Genomic DNA, 21,432 nt, shown 5'->3' on the forward strand with positions numbered 1-21,432 from the left:
TACAGATCTTGTATGTGCTCCAAGCGACGGTAAGGCATTTGAATGTTCACAATATGTCAATCTGAGGACGTCACCAAGCCACGAGTCTTCCAAAATTTTGACTTGTCCACAGTCAGTTGCCACCCATTAAAGGGAAATTTTGGTGTATTTCAACCTGTCTCCTATCATCCTAAATTTGTTTCAAGTGACTAGTGACATAAAAATAATAGTTAGCATGTTAGCCGTTAGCCTAGATACAGCCGGGGTGCATAGTAGTGTTCAATTCAAGTGCAAAGATAGTCCACTAAACAAGCTTTTTTTCCACAAAGACCGCCTCATATCGTTAGAATAAATGTCAGAGAACATATAGAAAATGACATGTAAACGTGTTGTCTTACCTCACCGGTGTGCTGCCATGTTAGCTCTGCTTTCCAAAGCGCGGCCGAAATATATCTCGCGAGCTCTAGATAAAGCCCAGCTGGATACTGACGTTACTCCAGGTGGAGGTGTCTCGTCCTCGGTTACATCCAGACCTTGAAAATAAGGCTGCAACCAATTTCACGTTCAAAAATCCTGCCCTCGCACTCAAATAGCCTCTGCTTGCGCTTGGATCTACTCTGTTTCTGCTCAAACTGTGTGCTCGCACTCAGATACCATGTTTCATCTCCGCAGTGTTTGTTAGAACTGGGACATGGGACACAGCATCTCATCGCAGTTGGTTTCAGGTAAGCTAACTGGAATAAATTGGCAGAAAATAGCTATGTTATTCATTCTGTGACCGTTAAAAGAGGTTCCCGGTGAGTGGTGAGGCACGACTGGGTGTATATAGCACATGTCCCCACCAGCTAACGTTATCTTTCATTAGCTCACAGCTAGTTTAGTTCATGTTAGCTAACAGGCTAAAACTGTGGTGTTTTCATTTTATTTTCCCTAGTTGATGTTATCTGCGTATCTGGTTATCGTTAGCACTCGTTTTGGGTTAAAAGCGGAAGTGCCCGGAGCTGTCACCCGTGGTCCCGGGCAGGGCTCGAGACTTGGGATCCACTCACCTATGGTCCCGCCCGGGCCTGACCTCTGCGGCCTTGACGGATGCTCAAGTGTGGCTGAGATGAGCGGAGAGGACCGTGGAGGTCAGGCCGGGCGGGCCGACACTGTGTTTCCCAGAACGGTGCTCAAGTGTGGGTGAGAGGAGGAGATAGGACCGCGGAGGTCAAATAGGTATGTTAATATGTTGTTAATGTGATTTTATGGGCAATTTATCAGTCGAGGTCTCCTCCTCTGCAAAGCAAACTGACCCGGTGGCTATAGGTAATAGCGCAGTTTTGAAACCACTGTTTGTCCGACATGAAGGACTGATTGTTGAGCTGCTGTTAACAGTTAACAGAGTTAACGGATCCCGTTATTTAAAGGGCCACTGTGTAAAATGGGTTGAAAACCGTTGAAAACAGTGACATCAGTGGTCAAATTCTAGATTGCAGGGCTCACTCGCTCACCCCTCCCGTCGGGTAAATGACGGCGGCCTCGTAGGGACAAAAAGCCTTGCGCAGACACGAGTTTTTAAGGAATAGGTCTATCTAGCGACGAGGTTAATGTTTATTTAAAAATCTAAGCCATGTTACAATATTGTAATGAATCACTCACGAGCAGGAGACCAGAGGAGCGTTCGGGAAAAAGGCCCGTTTATTTGAGCGCTCCAAAAACTCTGTTAACACTCCAGGGGGTAAAAGACTCCGTCCCAAACTCTGACTCTTCTAGCGTAACACACACACTCCATACACACATTCTCATTCACAATACCAAGCGGGTACCCCCTCTGCTCCACCAATCTCCAGCCCGCACACTGACTGACAGCGTAGCCTGTAAACAGAGCTCAGCTGTTTATTTAGCCTAGCAATATCTCTGGACTATAGTAGCTGCAATGGACGACTTTGAACGCGATTTTGAAGAGTTTCTTCTAGCGGACACAGACCCAGAGCCATACCTGTTTGAGCCGGAGCATACAGATGAGGAACTTGGATGCTGAGCGGGCGAGACGAGAGGCTGAATCCTCCGCTCCCATTTGGCTGCACAGAATGGGATTCGGTGCTACTGCTACCATCGTTGGGGAGATATATCACCAGGAGGAAAAGCGCCGCAGAGAGTGCATTACAAGGAGTGAAGCTGCATCTTCTTTTCCTCGCAGATGACGGTTCGGGTTCATTCTCTCCTGTTGTGTGGTAAGTGTGGTCCATTCGCAAACTTTATAACTAAAAAACTTTTCACTACTCTCCATCGACGAACTACTAACACTCTCTGCTGTTTCCTCCTCCTCCTTCCTTCCTTCTGCTGTCTTCGTTGGCTTATTTATACACGCGAAACGCGTTCTCTGGCTGGCTGGATTGTCCGCTAGGGCTGCTGTACATACATGGCGGCGCAAGATGGCAACCTCTCTAAAGCCAGGCCCTTGTATATATATATATATATATATATATATATATATATGTAAAAACATTATTATAAGGCTACGAAAACCAAACAAATTTTATTTTATAGTGATTATACACTTTTATACACTATCAACATATTAATGGGTAGAATATTCAGACTCAGATTCAGATTTGACAATAAACCATGCCAAATATTACACACTGGCCCTTTAACTGTTTCAACACTAAATTAAGCAGAGTGACGGACCCAAAGCCTTCAATCTGGCTAAAATACAGCTGAAATGCTACCAAAAAAAAAAAAAAAGTGGCTAGTGGTGAAGTTGAGATTTATTTCTTGAAGTTATGTGCTCATCGTCTTTTCTGTCTCTTGCAGGCTGCCAGGAGAAGTGGACTGGCCATCAGATATTGTTTGTGGAAATTTGAAAATAAAGTTTGTCAAATTGACTTTTGTCTCTTCATTGGGCACACTTACACACGAAATAGGCTATGATAACAGTTAAGCTAGTTTTGAATGTTAGCATTGATTTCTCACAGTGAATGGTGAAATATCTGTATGTAACCCAGGGTACAAATGCCTGCACAGTCATGTCATCCTCTTGGGTTTCTCGCGAGATTGCGCGGGCCAATCAGGGCAGCCCTACGGCTGTATACGGCAGTAGCAGCAGCAGCAGGTAGAGTCAGACTGTGAGAGAGAGAGCGAGCGTGTGTGCAGCGGCGTGTATCTGTGGCGTGCAGCCGACAGACAGAGCTTGGTAACTAGCGATTCTCTTTCTAAACATTATTGTAACGGGATACCCGGAATACATTGTTCTTTGTTACCTGCTTGTAGATGTGTCCACGGCCGCCGGCGCCGCCGGGTTGAGTGACTGTGTGCTTGAGAATGAACAGCGGAATTGGTGAGTGTTGTGCTGCATGCTGCATGCTCTGCTGCTACATGCTAAGTTGCTAAGCTAAGTAACTCTCGTTCAGGTGGCATAGGGTTTCTATGATGTGATGTACTTACGGACTATGTTCATGTATTTGTATGGGTAAAGTGTGTATTTAAAGTATGTTCTATGTCTGTGAAGCACTGCTATTTTAATATCATATTATTAATAGTATTAAGTGAATTTAATGGGTTATTTCACTTCATGTATTTTTGAGCTTTTTGATACTTTATGTATTTTCAAGATTTTTGATATTTCTATGTATTCTTGGGCTTCTTGATACTTCCAGAAGTGACACAGCTGTGATTTATTTATTATGCTGATTTGTTAAAGTGGCCTTGTGTTTATCCAGGCCAGGTTTTCCTGGGATATTGATGGCGAGCTAGCAACCAGAAGAATCCAGAGAGGGAACGGGTCTGCCTGTGTGGTGGAACGCCAGTGACAGCACCGTGTGCTCTTTCCCCGGTCATCCCACACATATATCCTCACACACTACCTCACCAGCCCAATCCCTTCCTCTCCCCCTTGCCCGGACAATTCATACCCAATTCATCTCACACAGACTCTCTCACTCTTCTTGGGGGATAAGATGGGATATTTGGGACTGGGGCAGCAACCAGCCGCAGTGTTTTGATGTTGAATGTTGAGTGGGTTTGACGAATGCATGTGGATTCATTGAAGTATTTTTTTGGGGGGGGAATAACCTTTCTCTTGGTTATCTGTTAGAAGGTGCACTGATCTAGACATAGTCTACCTGAACTATCTATTTAAAGCTTGTGGCCAATTGTATATTCTGTATATATTCTGTAAATTAACTACTGTGTCCACTGTGTATAATACACTTTCAAAAGCAACCTGACTTTGGTTTTCATTTTTATTCTGTACCGCAGAATAATTCAGTCCTCCCAGCCTTCTACTTCTGACCAGTTTAATCATCTTTTCACCTTAGCATTTGCTACATAAATTTGGCGAGCTAGCCAGGAGGGAGGTTTTGTCTGTTGTGCAGAATTTAATGAAACCATGGAGGTTTTTGAGAAACTGGGAATTAAAATTCCAAATGCAGTGTTGATCAAGGGTGTCACAGAAACAGAACGAGATGATAAAGTAATTGATTTCCTCAAGCAATACGGTTCTATTAATAGACTTGTAGTAGTAAATGAGCCATTATCAGAATTTGATCAAGACTTGATTATTGAGTATACATCTGGGACTGCTCTTACAGCCTTAGCACCCTTGTTACCTTACACACATACTCTTGAAAATCCAACACATACATACAAGGTTGTTTCTCTAGCGAGTCTTTATGCTAAGAATATTGGGCATGAAAAAACTCAAATGTATCTTACCGAGCTGAAGAAATTAGCAAAGGTGAGTGGCACAAACTTCGCTGAGGTTCTTAAAGATATGATGTCTCAGATGGGTGAAGTTGTTGCTGATGTGCAGTCAGCCACAGAAGAAGGAGATGGGGAAGAAGCTCATGCTGGGGGAACATCATCCCCACCATCTTCCAAGGAGCCTGCAGGGAATGTGGGGAATCCATCTAAAGCTAGTGAAGCAACCGTGAGAGCTAAACGAACTAATTCAGTCTGTGACCTAAATCCTCCTGAAGTCCAGAGGTATGTGGTTGAACATATTGTGAAGAGTGAGGAAGCCCCTACATACATGCTTTCCTCTCAGAGACTCAGAGTGTTTTCTGGAAAAACTCCTCGACCTCCACATGAATCTGATTATGACACTTGGCGATCCAATGTTGACCTGATTATGAAAGACCCTGCCGTTTCAGATCTCCAACGGTCCCGAAAGATCCTGGACAGTCTCCTTCCACCTGCTGCTGACATGGTAAAGCATTTGAGCTCTGATACTCTGCCTGATGTTTACTTGCAACAACTTGACTCTGCCTTTGGTACTGTTCAGGATGGGGATGAACTCTATGCTAAGTTTATGGATACTTTCCAGGATGCGGGCGAGAAGCCCTCAGCTTTCCTTCAGCGTCTCCAGGTGGCTTTAAATCTTGCTGTGAAGTGGGGGAGGGGGGGGGGGGGGGGGGATTTCTGGGGCCGAAATGAACCGACATCTGTTAAATCAGTTCTGCAGAGGCTGTTGGGATAATTCCCTGATTTCTGATCTTCAGCTGAAACAGAGAAAAGTGAACCCCCCATCCTTTGCTGAGTTGCTCCTTCTTCTGCGTCCAGAAGAGGATCGTGAGGCAGCTAAAACCCTGCGCATGAAGCAGCATCTTGGGGCGAAGCAGAGAGCTTCAGCTCATTCACAAGTTGCCTATGGCAATGAAGAGCAAGGGCTTTGTGCTGCATTAACCACTCTTACGCAGCAGCTTACCAAGCAAATGGCAGAGATCCAGCACCAGTTGGCTTCTTTAACCGCCAAGTCTCCCAATCCTTTGGGTCCTTCCAAGTCTTCCTGTTCGACCGACCAGCCATGGAGAAGAAACCAGCGCAGCCTAAACCCGGTTATTGTTTCCGGTGTGGCGAAGATGGTCATATAAAACCTCAGTGTGACAATGAGCCCAACCCTGCATTAGTTGCTGAAAAGAGGAGAAAGTTCAATGCCAAGAACCCAACTGGGCAGAAGAGGACCCCGTCTACGCCCAGACCCCATTTAAACTAGAATCAGTTCCTGTTACAGGGCGAACAGGGACTGGCACTGACACAGAATGTCCTACTTCTATTAGGTGTACTCAACAGCTTCAACTTGAACCCCCGCAGGCGGGGAGGCCCACTGCTAAGTTACCCAAAGGACTTGTTGGTTCCAGGTGCACAGCTGCAGTCGGTATAGCCGGCATTGACTGTAGCTGCCTCTTGGATACCGGATCCCAAGTCACAACTGTTCCAGTATCGTTTTACAACAAGAATCTTGTTGATCATCCTATCCAACCTCTTGATAATCTTCTGGAAGTCGAGGGTGCAGCAGGGCAGTCCGTTCCATATCTGGGCTATGTAGAAGTGACTGTCACCTTTCCCAAAGATTTTTTGGGAGTCATCGCTGAGGTACCTACCCTTGCACTTGTCGTGCCAGATGCACACCCTGCAACCCTGTCACCTGTTCTTATAGGAACCAACACTCTTGATGTGTTGTATGAACAACACCTTGGCAGTGAAGTTATGAATCATCAGCCCCAGGCATACGGATACAGAACCGTGCTCAAAACCCTTGAACTACGCCACCTTCAGAGCAAGGATGGACAGGTTGGGGTGGTGAGGATGCTCGGCAGGTCGCCCACACTCATCCCTGCAGGCCACAGTATGATTTTAGAGGGCTCGGCTCAAGTCCCTTCTTACGCTGCTGGCTGGGAGGCCATTGTAGAGCACCCCACACAGAGTTCCTTACCTGGGGGTGTTTGCGTTAAGAGTTGCTTGATTACGCTTCCAGCTTGTGCGTCCCATAAAGTCCCTGTGGTGGTGACGAATACATCAGGGCATGACATTTCCATTCCACCTCGGTGTGTTCTAGCAGAGTTGGAAGGGTTTCATAGCGTCCTCTCGCAGCACCATGTGAAGCCAGAAACTGAAGTCCAGCAGGTGTCAGAGCTGACCTTTAACTTTGGGGACTCGCCTCTGTCTCCTGAGTGGAAGGAGCGTGTTACTTCAAAGCTTCGTGCTGTGTCTGAAGTCTTTTCTCACCATGACTTGGATTTTGGTTGCACCGACAAAGTGAAGCATCGTATAAAGTTATCTGATGAAACTCCCTTTAAGCAACGTGCAAGACCCATTCACCCGCAGGATGTGGAAGCAGTACGGAGGCATCTTCGCGAGCTGCTTGCAGCTGGGGTAATAAGGGAGTCTTCATCTCCATTTTCTTCGCCCATTGTTGTGAGGAAACGGAACGACATCCGTCTATGTATAGACTACAGGAAGCTGAACTTGCAAACAGTCAAGGATGCTTATGCTTTGCCCAATCTGGAGGAAACTTTCTCTGCATTGACAGGATCCAAGTGGTTCACTGTGCTTGACTTGAAGTCTGGATACTACCAGATTGAGATGCAGGAAGCTGACAAGGCTAAGACAGCTTTTGTTACGCCGTTGGGATTCTGGGAGTTTAATCGTATGCCCCAGGGTATAACGAATGCCCCTAGCACTTTCCAGAGACTAATGGAGAAATGCATGGGAGGATTGCATCTCAAAGAAGTTCTTGTCTTTTTGGATGACTTGATTGTTTTCTCCCGCACCTTGGAGGAGCATGAGACCCGACTGATGAATGTACTTACTCGTCTAAAAGAGTATGGGCTGAAGCTGTCGCCTGAAAAATGCAAATTCTTCCAAACGTCAGTGCACTATCTGGGACATGTGGTGTCAGAAAATGGTGTGGAAACTGATCCAGAAAAAGTCGAAGCTTTAAAATCCTGGCCAATTCCCAGAAATCTGAAGGACTTGAGGTCCTTTCTAGGCTTCTCTGGCTATTATCGCCGATTCATCAGACGTTACGCCGACCTAGTTAAGCCCCTCAACGAACTCACCCGCGGGTATCCCCCATTGCAGAAGACCCGCAACGACCAAGTGTCCAAAACCCAGTACCATGATCCAAAACAGCCTTTTGGAGGTCGATGGACTCCTCAGTGTCAAGACGCTTTTCAGTCTCTCATTGAGAAACTGACAACTGCCCCAGTCCTTGGGTTTGCTGATCCACAGAGGCCCTATATTTTGCACACAGATGCCAGCACCACTGGGCTGGGAGCTGCCCTCTATCAGGAGCAAGGAGGGAAACTGAGGGCCATCGCCTTTGCCAGTCGTGGCCTGTCACAAAGTGAATCCCGTTATCCAGCCCATAAGTTGGAATTCCTTGCCCTTAAATGGAGTGTGACCGAGAAGTTCCACGACTACTTGTATGGGAGTCATTTTACAGTGGTGACGGACAGCAATCCCCCCACTTACATCCTTACCTCTGCCAGGTTGGATGCAACAAGTTACCGTTGGTTGGCTGCATTGTCAAACTACACCTTTAAACTGCAGTACCGGGCTGGTAAACATAACATTGATGCTGATGCACTTTCCAGGAGACCCCATCCTCCTTATGTGAACGATGCTCGTTCTCAAAAGGAGCAGGATCGCATTGATCGTTTTGCTCAGCAGCACCTGTCTGATCTAACCAGCACCGCTGAAATCCCCGCAGAGGTCGTTGATGCCATCTGTACCAGTCATATGGTCAGAACCCCGCTCCATTCTGGTTCTGACCCTGTGGCCATCACACTGGTGGAGTCCCTTGCCGCCTCTGCTGATGCAATTCCTGACTGTTATGACTCTGAGGGTCACCAAGGCTTGCCAATCATTCCTACATGGTCCCAACTTGATCTCAAGGAAAAGCAGAGAGAGGATGCAACCATCCGGGAGGTAATTTTCCAGCTGGAATGTGGAGAAAAGATCCCACCCACGGTGAGGAGGGAGTTGCCTGACTTACCACTTATGTTGAGGGAGTGGAACAGATTGGAGCTGAGAGATGACATACTGTACAGACGAAGACAGGATGGTGAACAGGTCACTTACCAACTGGTCTTGCCTTCAGAAATGAGACCCATGGTCCTGCAGAGTCTGCACAATGACATGGGCCACATGGGTATTGAAAGGACTCTTGACCTTGTTCGAACTCGCTTCTACTGGCCCAGAATGGCAGCTGAAGTGGAGCACAAAGTCAAAACCTGTGAACGCTGTGTCCGTCGGAAGGCCCCTCCAGACCGAGCTGCTCCCCTTGTAAATATTAAAGCTACACGACCCCTTGAACTGATTTGTATGGATTATCTGAGCCTTGAACCCGACACCAGCAACACCAAAGATATCCTGGTCTTGACTGATCATTTCACCAAGTTTGCTGTTGCTATCCCCACTGCTAACCAGAAAGCCAAAACAGTAACAAGATGTTTGTGGGACAACTTCATTGTCTGTTATGGTGTACCTGAACGGCTACATACAGACCAAGGCCCTGACTTTGAGTCCAAGCTAATCAAAGAGCTCTGTGAAGTCATTGGGATTCAGAAAATCAGGACCACTCCCTACCATCCAAGGGGAAACCCCGTTGAGCGGTTCAATCGGACACTACTCAATATGCTGGGGACTTTGGAAACCAAGCAAAAGCTGAAGTGGAGGGAGTATATAAAACCCTTGGTACACGCTTATAACTGCACTCGAAATGAGGTCACCGGGTTCACTCCTTACGAGCTCATGTTCGGACGAACACCCCGATTGCCTGTGGATTTAGCTTTTGGCTTACCTGTTGGAAGCAAGCATCACCAATCCCATTCCGAATACGTCAAGAACCTGAAGGCTCGATTGGAGGAGAGCTACAACCTAGCATCTCAACATGCTTTGAAAACGGCGGAACGGAACAAAACCCGGTTTGATCAGAAGATAACAACATCGGTCTTGGAAGTGGGTGACAGAGTGCTCGTCAGGAATGTTCGGATCCGTGGGAAACAAAAGCTCATGGACAAGTGGGAATCCGATGTTTATGTGGTCATAAAACGGGCAGGTGATCTCCCTGTTTATACGGTGAAGCCTGAAACCCGCGATGGTCCCAAACGCACCTTACACCGAGATCTCCTGCTTCCCTGTGGGTTCCTGCCTCTGTCAGTCACGGACGAGGGGTCTCCATCCACTCTTGCCCGTAGGCCCCGAACCCGTCAGCAAACTCTCAGTGAATCCAGTTCCATTGGCGATGAGCAAGAGGAAGAGAATGACTCTGGTTGGACTCCACAATGTTCATCTCCCCTGTTGGGATTCAGTGTGGATGTGGGCAGCAAAACCGAACTTTGTCATCTGTTCCCCAGCAACAGACCCCTCAACTTCCCCCCCCCAGCTGGATCCCCTACTGTCCTCGTGGAGGAAAAGGATTTCCCTGATTCACCTGAGAAAATACTGGATGACTTACCTGGACCTGTGGAAGCAAATGTGGATACTGATGAACTGTTGTGTACCTTGCCTGGACCTGTGGAGGAAAGTCAAGCTGATGGCAGCTTACCTGAAGGAAACTCACCGGTTGAGGCAGCTGAAGAGCCTGCGTGTCCTGCGGCTGAAGAGCCTGCCGAGGCTGCTGCCAATCTTGAGACTGACCCAGTTGAAGTTGCCACTTCACTTAGACGCTCTCAGAGATCTCGAGAACCCCCACATAGATTACAGTATGCTCGGTTAGGTAATCCCTTAATTTCTGTTGCACAGACTCTTTTCCAAAGCCTTTTGTCCGCTTACACTGATGCCTTGAGTTCTTCTCCTGCTCCTGAGACTCATGTAGTGTAATCGTTTCACATGTACAGGGGCGTACATGGGTTTAGGGGGGGAGGATGTAACCCAAGGTACAAATGCCTGCACAGTGATGTCATCCTCTTGGGTTTCTCGCGAGATTGCGCGGGCCAATCAGGGCAGCCCTACGGCTGTATACGGCAGTAGCAGCAGCAGCAGGTAGAGTCAGACTGTGAGAGAGAGAGCGAGCGTGTGTGCAGCGGCGTGTATCTGTGGCGTGCAGCCGACAGACAGAGCTTGGTAACTAGCGATTCTCTTTCTAAACATTATTGTAACGGGATACCCGGAATACATTGTTCTTTGTTACCTGCTTGTAGATGTGTCCACGGCCGCCGCCGCCGGGTTGAGTGACTGTGTGCTTGAGAATGAACAGCGGAATTGGTGAGTGTTGTGCTGCGTGCTGCATGCTCTGCTGCTACATGCTAAGTTGCTAAGCTAAGTAACTCTCGTTCTGGTGGTATAGGGTTTCTATGATGTGATGTACTTACGGACTATGTTCATGTATTTGTATGGGTAAAGTGTGTATTTAAAGTATGTTCTATGTCTGTGAAGCACTGCTATTTTAATATCATATTATTAATACTATTAAGTGAATTTAATGGGTTATTTCACTTCATGTATTTTTGAGCTTTTTGATACTTTATGTATTTTCGAGATTTTTGATATTGCTATGTATTCTTGGGCTTCTTGATACTTCCAGAAGTGACACAGCTGTGATTTATTTATTATGCTGATTTGTTAAAGTGGCCTTGTGTTTATCCAGGCCAGGTTTTCCTGGGATATTGATGGCGAGCTAGCAACCAGAAGAATCCAGAGAGGGAACGGGTCTGCCTGTGTGGTGGAACGCCAGTGACAGCACCGTGTGCTCTTTCCCCGGTCATCCCACACATACATCCTCACACACTACCTCACCAGCCCAATCCCTTCCTCTCCCCCTTGCCCGGACAATTCATACCCAATTCATCTCACACAGACTCTCTCACTCTTCTTGGGGGATAAGATGGGATATTTGGGACTGGGGCAGCAACCAGCCGCAGTGTTTTGATGTTGAATGTTGAGTGGGTTTGACGAATGCATGTGGATTCATTGAAGTATTTTTCAATAACCTTTGGAATAACCTTTCTCTTGGTTATCTGTTAGAAGGTGCACTGATCTAGACATAGTCTACCTGAACTATCTATTTAAAGCTTGTGGCCAATTGTATATTCTGTATATATTCTGTAAATTAACTACTGTGTTCACTGTGTATAATACATTTTCAAAAGCAACCTGACTTTGGTTTTCATTTTTATTCTGTACCGCAGAATAATTCAGTCCTCCCAGCCTTCTACTTCTGACCAGTTTAATCATCTTTTCACCTTAGCATTTGCTACATGTAGTTTGAAAGGTCCGACCTAAATGAATAAAGGTTGTAGTTAATGAAGCATATGAATATTAATGAAGGAGCGCCCACTGAGCGCAGCTTCTTCTTCTTAAAGATATTTTTTGGGGGCATTTTCAGCCTTTAATGGATAGGACAGACAAGTGCGAAGGGGGAATGACATGCAGCAAAGGGCCACAGGCTGGAGTCGAACCCGGGCTGCTGCGGCAACAGCCACCGACGCCCCAAGTGCAGCTTCTTTTATTAATCGTTCGAACGTCGTGTGGTGGTCATTTTCGATTAAAGGCCAACGTCTCAGCGATGTCTTGGCAACGAGCAAACGCTCTCCCTGCTACATCTTAACGATCTAAACTTGATAAATCGGGCTGACATCGGCCAGATGTGCTATCTGGGGTGAGTGCTGATGTAGAGTACATCATCACTGGGAAATGTAACAGTAAAATCACTCCGCTCACAGGTGTTATAAATATAAATACAACCATTAATTAACCAGCTGTCACACTCGCTACATTGACGCAAACTGACACTATAGCGTTACACCAAGAAGATGGATATTTTCTCCCAAATTACATTTGAATTAAATTATGAGTGGTCGTCAGAAGAGGACGAGGAAAAGGAAAGCCAGGACTCTTCAGTGCAGACCTCCAGGTGTGTTTGAATCCGTCCGTGCCAACATCCAGGTTTGCCAACGTTTCATCAGCCGAACTGGATGAAGTTACACAGTTGCAGATCAGTGTAAATACAAAGTAGTTTGTGAGTTCCTGGTGTGTGTCAGAGTGATAAATAGAACATCTATCTGTCTATCGCTCTGGCGTGTGTGCTGCGTTGCCTAGCAACAGACTGGGGGAACTGGTTTTTTTTTCACGGAGCTACATAACATACTTAAATAATAAAAATCACCTTTTGTTAACATTTCCTTACTCAGCATTGCTGTTTAAGCTGTTGTTGAACTGTTGTATAAAAGCAATATCACACTCGAGTTCGTGACGTTGTACTGTATATCGTCACGGCTGTAATTGCCTGCAGCCTCGTGCCATCGTGCCCATGACCGAATCACAGCCGTGACGATATACATTACAACATCACTCCCTCTCGTGAGATATTGCTTAAATGTATACATATATATATATATATATATATATATATATATAAGGGATAATAGTGAGCCGGTGACTGTTGAAAAACAACTCCTGACAGGGGAAGAGGGTGAGAGTGGATGAACCCGGTTAAAGAGTACCCGCCTGGACAGGACTCTCTAAAACAAAGGCGAGCACGCCCACAAGGAGGCAGGGATCATTTCATTGGTCAACAGTAAATCTGGCATTCTATTGGTTGGGGGATTTTGACAGGGTTGTTACACAAAAAAATCCAAGCGCAAGGCAGAAATTCCACGAGCGCAGAGAAACAGTTTCAGCGCGATGAGAAAAACCGAAGCTCGAGCAGGAAATCTGTGCAAGCAACATGGTAACTGAATGTGAGCAACATGGTATCTGAGTGCGAGCACACAGTTTGAGCAGAAACAGAGAAGATCCAAGCGCAAGCAGAGGCTATTTGAGTGCGAGGGCAGGGTTTTTGAATGTGAAATCAATAAAGCAATAAAGCTCCATAAGTGACCAGATTCCTCTGATCTGCAACACTGGAACACAACACAGCAAAGACTGCACTGAAACCATGTAAGGTTTTTACAGTAAGTCTTTTAAGCCAGGCTTGTCCTCATTGGAAGACCACCTGCAAACAGCAAAACAAAGCAAATCTTCCCTCCATTCATGAACTGGTAACAGAACAACTTGCATAGCATTGGTACAACAGTACAAGCTAAGTAAAATTGTAACATACATTGATGAGCCATTTTGCAATTTTATTTTTGTGATTTATTTGTACTCAGGTTATTGGCTTTCCCAAAAGTAAAATGATGGTAGTTAGCTCATGTTCCAGAGTCTTACATGCCGCTTAATATCCTTTTTACTGACCCAACACCTCAATACAACTTGGCTCACACACATATTCTAATTTAGCTTTTACACCTATAGCTACACACACACAGAGTAGACTTCTAGGTTCCACTATCATATGCTCTATTGTTCTTAGACATTGTGAACTCAGGGAGCAATTTTGTCTTTGTGTGTTCACACTGACACCCACAAACATAGACTTTTTGTCTCTCTTACACACACAAACATACAAACCCACACTCTTATGGTGGCACTAGTTCAGATATATTAGGATATATTATATAGTAGTTTTGCTTGCTTTATTGTGAATTAAGACCTTTGGAATCATGAATGAATGAATCCTCATCCCCTCCTATGTCAAGAACTCCCAAATTCTTCAGTCTTTACTTTTGATATGGTAATTTTGGTTATAGTTATAATTCTAATTATAAATCAAAGTTCCAAAATTATCATCTAATATATTTTATGAGAATGAATGAATGGATAAATAATTTTTCCCTTTTAGGGAATGGTGCCCCATGTAATTAAATATTAATTAAATTGTATAACAACCCTGACTCCAATAAAGTTGGGTTGCTGTGTAAAATATAAATAAAAACAGAATGCAGTTATAGCTGCTGCACAGCAATGGTCGGGGCCCAGCAATTTTAGGCAAAATTAGGCAATTCTGAGCAACACACACACTAAAACAAAGCATATCACAACATAGAAGTTACATCATATAATTATGGCATGCCCCACAAATTGTGGATGAGTGGATGAAGTGATCAGACTCATAATATACAAAGGAAAGAAAAAACTAGAAACAAGAAACAAGAAAGAAAGAATAACATTAGCTGCTAGCAATAATGAACAAAGTGGCCTGATCTAGCTTAAAGCTAAACATTATCCATGGTGACAAAGATGAAAACATTTTTTAAAATGTAAAAGTAGCTATTGGATAGACTCTGCATATTGACTGATAGCTAAGCCAAATAAACAGGGAAAAGAGACAAGGGAAAACAAATGCTGATAAAGAGTATTTGTCTCTCCATGAAACTGCCTGGATCATAATTATTTTAACCTTAGTCTCTAATCCACATAACATGATGCCTGAACATAGGACTTTCACATTAGAATATCTGTTCTGCCTTAGCTGAGGCTTGAACTCACAACTTCTGAGACTGAGGTCCGTTTTCTATCTCACTGAGTTAATTGGCAAGACAGTAGCCATCCATGCCATGGAAAAACAAATTTCAAAGTGAAAGTTCCAAAGCTGTAGCACCGTAGCACATATGATTTGTTATGAATTTTCAAAGTTTTGAAATTTAGAGGCCAGGACTATTGTCTTGTGTTTCCAGTCGAGGACATCTGGCATGGGACTGGACCTTTATGAAATGTTTGTGTAGATTTCTCATATGAAAATGTTGCACAAGCTGAAGCTTAAACTCACAATCTTCAACACCAAGAACCATCCTCTATCTCACTGAGCTAATTGGCAAGACAGTAGCCATCCATGCCATGGAAAAACAAATTTCAAAGTGAAAGTTCCAAACAGAAATGTCACATGAAGCTTCACAAATTGACTAAGCCAGTCACCTGTGTGCAAGACAGCAACTGTTAGTGTGTAAAGGCAGATTTCAAACAGCTGTCAAAAATTCAGTTATTAAGACAAAAATACAAAAATACACGAATTGCATCTAGACAGCATGGAGATGTAGGTAATTTGTTTTTAACAATGATTTATTGGCTCCATAAGTGAAAAACTGATGTTTAAAAATGCCATTTTTGCATTGACTCCAAGTGTTCGCATGAGAGCGAAATTCAAATTGCTGTAAAAAATTCAGTTTTTGAGATACAATTCTGATATTTTCCAAACATCATCTACCATGACTCCAAAATGTTGTCATTTTTTTAATGAACATTGAAAATGTATTTAGCAAGAATTTGCAAGCATATGTTTACAGTACCATTTACAGTCAAACATTTTGATGCACTGTAGAAATCAAAAATCTGTGGATCGTTTGTGTAGGACAGTCTGAAGATGCTCTGTAGCAAGTTTGGTGTCAATTGAGCAAAAATTGTGGGAGGAGATAGGTTTAATAGGTTTTACAGTTTTTGAAAAAAAAAAACAGAGTGATGGACTTCATAATTTGCAATAGGTTTAAATGTACAAAAGTTTCTTAAATATTGGGGCTACATTTTGGTGAAAGTTGCAAATCTGTAGCACATATTGTTGATTTGTTGTGAATTTTCAAAATTTTGAACTTTAGAGGCTTGCTGTAGCGCCACCATCAGGACTATTGGCCTGTTTTTGCAGCTGAGGCAATCTGGGACTGGACCTTTGTGCAAAGTTTGGTGATTTTTCGTGCATGGGAAGTAGGATTTCCTCGGAAGAAGAAGAAAGAAGAAGAACATGCAGGATAACAATAGGGTCCTGGCAGCTTAGGCCAGATTTGGGAATCAGCAGGCTGGGTTTTTCTTCCGCTTTTTCTTGGTCCCCCAAGCAGGATGGGGGGCTTTGGGAGAACATATTAAAGGTGCTTGTATGATAATGATTGTTGGAGTATACATCCATGGTGTTTTTTTTCTTATCATGAACACATCGATGGGATAGACTGAAACACAGAGAAAATCAGCAACTTATTTTGCTATTTTGCTGCAGTGAAACCTATAAATTTACCCCTTTCCAGTGTACTCTTCATTGTGTTGTGAACAATACACAACATACTGCTAAAACTTCTGATTTTGATCAGAAAGATGTAGATGCACAAAATCTTATTCAGTACTTTGCAGTTACACACCATGTCTAATAATCCTGGTGTGTACATCTGCACTGATGGACATTAAATAAATTATTCTGGTCACATTGGCATATTTTGTTTAAGGGAGTAGAATTGATGTTATATCACGTTCAAACTGCTATAACAATCCACCATTACACATATACTGTATGTGTATATATATATATATATACATACATGTGTATGTGTATGTGTGTGTATATAATATGTGAAAGTATACATATATATTTTTATCGATTTGTATGTACATATATATTGTTGACTTATGAATACATTACTGGGACAGACAGCCACTTTTTACTTTTGCTTTTTACCTATAATTAAAAAAAGAAACCAGGAAGTTATCCTTTTTCATCTTCATAGTGCTGTGAACAATACACATCTTGCTGCTAAAGTTACTGATTTAGAGTTTACTGTGAGCGTACTTTGCAGTCACGCTGCTTGAATATCATTTAAAATAATGACTGTTTCTTAATTCCTTTACCATCTGCAGCCAAAATGAAATGATGTTCCTTTTAATTGTGTAGTAAAAGTCAGTCAAAAGTTCCTAGTCCTCTTGCATTGAACTTAGAGATGTTGTGTTTCTGAAATACAAACAGTAAATAACGCATATTGAAATTATGGATCCTATATTTATTTACAGACATTCACACAGAATACATACAGTTTGAGGGGCTAATCTGCACACTGAGTTGTATGTGCAGATACTGTATATCTAGGACAGTGACAACTTTGATGTAAATATATGCTATAAAGTGGAAAAGAGATGCTAATATTAAGTGTAAAAGTATGTCATTAGATCCATGTCAGCAAGTCAATAATGAGTCAGAAGAGTTTAAAATGAGTAAAATCACCTTGAAATATTTTCCCAGAAATTATCATTTTGAAAGAAGTTTGAAACCAGGTGTAAAAGAAACCATAGACAAATGGATTGAGCATTGAATTTGACCATCCAAGCCATTTAAATGATGCAATCACAGAGGCTGGTATTGCATTATCAGTGAGAGGATTAAAGGTGAAACAAAGAAAGAAAGGAGTCCAACAGATGAGAAAAACTCCCATAACAATAGCCAGAGTTTTGGTGGCCTTTCTCTCCATCTTACTGATGGTTGCTCCAGACTTTGTGTTCTGACAGGTTGTGTTCTGGATGCTGCGTACCTGTCTCTGTGCCACTATCAAAATCTGTAGGTAGATGGTGATGATTACAATACCTGGGAGGTAAAACGTTAAAAGAGTTGCCATTGCTAAACTTGCTAAATTTGAATACTGAAACAAAAGACACTTGTTAGATTGTTTTTCATTCAGTCCCCGTATTGTGACACCAATTCCATTTAGTGCAGAAACAGTCCAGCTCACTAGGATCATGATCACAATAACATGGACAGTTATTTTAGTTCTGTACCTCAGAGGCTGACACACTGCATAATATCTATCAACAGAAATAAAGCACAGGTTCAAAACAGAAGATGTACACAGAAATATATCAAAGCAGCGTCGGACTTTACAGAGCAAACCTTCAAGATGCCAACATGAGCTTACAGCCAGTATTGTGCTAAACGGCATAACTACAACACCAACAAGCAGGTCAGCCACAGCCAGAGAGAGGATGAGGTAGTTTGTAGGAGTGTGGAGCTGTTTGAAGTATATGATAGAGATTATTACCAGAAGGTTTCCACACATTATAAGAACTGATAAACAGCCAACAAAGACACATAATACATATGAAGTTATGACTGCTGTTATGCCAGATACATTTGTAGATTCATTGCAGAGATCATCAGACCTGTTGAGAAAGAATGTGGTTTCCATGCATAAATGATCTTACTACTGAGGTAACATTTGCCTTACAGATAGAAAATAAAACACATCAGTATAAGTTTTCTACATACAGATTCAAAGGTTGATTTTACTGCTCATATGTTTCACACCATGCCTGTTAATCTTGGTTTGTGCATCTGCACTGATGGGGCTCCTTGGCCTCTTTCATGCTGAGCACTATCTTCAGAGTAGATTTATTATTCTGGGTTTATTTACATATTATGTTCAGGGGAGTGGCATTCAATGTCAGTCAAAATTATGACTTATCATAGAGCTGCTTGTGAACTGTATTTACATCATGCTTTAACTGCCATACCCATACACCATTAAATGTTATTACTCTTAAATTCATCTCAGCAACTTCATCTGAGCTAATAAACCTATGATCACATAACTATGCACTTTGTCGATGAACCATGAAGCAGCATGACTACTTTGCCTTCAAACAAACCTCACTTGTTCAAATATTTTCTGCTTCTCTTGAGGTCAGAAAATAATTCAAATTCAGGGTTTTGCACTTCATACATTTCAACAGAAAAATTATGTTTTTGCTGACCTTCACTGCTTTGATTTCCAACCTCGCTGTAGTGATGTAAAAAAAAAAAAAAGAGTACTCAAAGCTGTGTCATGACACTGTGACATCATTATTTGGTGCAGTTAAAGGTGTTTTCAGGATTAGCATTGTTCAGCATTATCACCACATATTAAATCAGGGTTGCCAACTTTGAGATAATCACCTGCAAGCCCGGACCTCTGTAGGGAAGTCCAGTTGACTGCTCACCTGAGATTTTTTTTTTTATTTGTTGATAAACAAGCTCTATCTTAATAGGTTATCTGTACAGTCAAGCACACTTTTTTTTAATTGAAAGTACGTGTTCTTATCATAGAAAAATGGAAATGAGTGCCCTTGGAAACTGTCTTTTTTACTTTCCATAATAATTATGAATTATAAAAAAAATTGCTAGTGATTAGTATTAGTATTAAGTGGGAACAGAATAATTTACAACTGCTATCAATTAATATTTTTTACTAGAGTTGGAAAAGCAATTAAATATATACATGTTGACTGTGGCTGAATGTATAACTCTACATTTACTCATGTACTGTAGGCCAACTTAAATAAAGGTGACCAGATTTCAGAAATGAAAATATATACACACACACACACACACACACACATATACATATATATATATATATATATATATATATATATAATTATCTTTTTTTAAAATCGTGATAAATTTATGGATTTCAGTAGTTAATCTGGATTAATCACATTTTCATTGCATGTTTTCAATTCCATTGTTTCGCATTTCAAAACACTTTTTAAGGCCAAATTAAAAAAGTAAAGCAATTCTTCCATATTGTCTTAATTGGGAATACAATTGTCACAGTTCCTCTGCTCACCTCATGCAGTACTTTTCCCTTTACCTCTGCTCCACTCTGACTGCCAGCCACACCCATCTCATCAAGGCAACTCTGCTGACCTGCTCACTCAGCCTGCCACCGAATCAGCCCAACTCCACTCACCTGCTTTCTATCACTGACTGGCTCAGTATAAAGACTCCTGAGACTGATTTCCTGTTGCCAGCCTTGCCTGCCTTTGACCAGCCAACCTTGCCTGAATCCTGGAAATTGTCTTTGCCTTCTGTCCCCGACCACAAGTTCTGCTTTTGCCCTCCTGATTTCTGTCTGCCTGTTCCTGTGGCTGCTTGGAGATTGCCTGCCTTGTCGCAACAGTGTGAGTTTCGTCCTTACAACCTGTGACTCCCTGTTAAGCAGAGACTCTTGCTGTGTTGCCACACTGATCTCGGTGTGTGTGCTGTGTGGATATTTACCTGCTGGATTATTCCTCTGTATTTCCCTGTGTCTGCTGCAAGCTTCATTTAGAGGCTGTTTACACGTTGCCGGCTATTTTCATAAACGGACATTTCACCGTCTCCGTTTTCAAAAAGATCTTCGTTTACACTTACCCGTGTATATATACACAAGAGCACGCCAAACCTGTAGGTGGCAGTGTAACGAGAAGCTCAAGCCTTCCATGTATCCATTGTCACCATAGCAACATAGGTTGCACTTTTGACACAGGCGCAAGTTCTGGGGCATACTGTGACGTCGGCTGCCTATAACTCCGTTTATCTTCGTTTATCTCAGTTTACATGCAAACGCGCAACCGGAGTTTTCCAAAATCTCCACTCTGGCCGGAGTTTTTAGAAAAACTCGTTTTCAAAGAAGAAATCTCCGTTTGCGTGTAAACGAAGGGCACAAACGAAGGAAGATGTCTCCGTTTATCAAAATCACTGTGTATGTGTAAACGGCCTCTAAAAGTCATTACCAACTGTATGCCTGCCTCTCTGAGTGCTGCATTTGGGTACTATCACACCCCGTTACAACAGTGACAGCATTTGCACTCTTCAGAAATTCCAGTTTTATTGTTTTCTCTGATGCATATAGATCTTCTATGTGTTCTAAGCGACGGTAAGGCATTTGAATGTTCACAACATGTCAACCTGAGGACGTTACTAAGCCACAAGTCTTCCAGTCCATTGTTGTACTATGGTTTAGCCTATTGAATCTGGTAAGTGCCCTTAAGTTAACGTTAGTGAACACGTTGCATTTTGAGACAACCATTAATTGAAATAGGCTAGGTTAAGGTTAATTATTTGAAACAAACAAACAAATCTAGCAAATGCTTTATTAATGCATGGGACAAAGCCATGGCATTTTAACTTCAACTGTCTAGGTTACTTGACCATATTGGCTTTCATAATGTAAATTTACTTAACGTTAGCTAATCTGAAGGGAACATAAACACAGAGTTAACATTACAACGCCCAGACGTTAACATATACTTTATGCAGTATCAAAATATAGATTTATTGTAATCTAGGGTTTAATTTCCACTGGGGACAGGGGAGACATG

At 42.8% G+C, this 21,432-nt stretch overlaps 1 protein-coding gene and 1 long non-coding RNA gene across 3 annotated transcripts in view; one reads left to right on the forward strand and one right to left on the reverse strand.

The window, feature by feature from the left end:
• Positions 1–2,984: 2,984 nt before the first annotated feature.
• LOC125897432 (uncharacterized) lies at positions 2,985–11,937 on the forward strand. 2 transcript variants are annotated; one of them, XR_007450423.1, is made up of 3 exons: positions 2,985–3,157; positions 10,890–10,953; positions 11,336–11,937. It is a non-coding gene; the product is annotated as an uncharacterized LOC125897432 (long non-coding RNA). The 2 variants fall into 2 exon arrangements; XR_007450422.1 differs by lacking the exon at positions 2,985–3,157 and adding an exon at positions 10,611–10,812.
• Positions 11,938–17,467: 5,530 nt separating this feature from the next.
• The window catches only part of LOC125897423 (trace amine-associated receptor 1-like), a 32,956-nt gene continuing 28,991 nt past the window's right edge, over positions 17,468–21,432 (reverse strand). Inside the window, exon 2 of the mRNA XM_049590761.1 lies at positions 17,468–17,542. Coding sequence (XP_049446718.1) covers positions 17,514–17,542 — 29 coding nt within the window. The 3' untranslated portion in view covers positions 17,468–17,513. The remainder of the gene's footprint in view (positions 17,543–21,432) is intronic.

The sequence above is a fragment of the Epinephelus fuscoguttatus genome, linkage group LG11 (genome assembly GCF_011397635.1).
Source record: "Epinephelus fuscoguttatus linkage group LG11, E.fuscoguttatus.final_Chr_v1".
In the NCBI taxonomy this organism is placed as follows: domain Eukaryota; kingdom Metazoa; phylum Chordata; class Actinopteri; order Perciformes; family Serranidae; genus Epinephelus; species Epinephelus fuscoguttatus.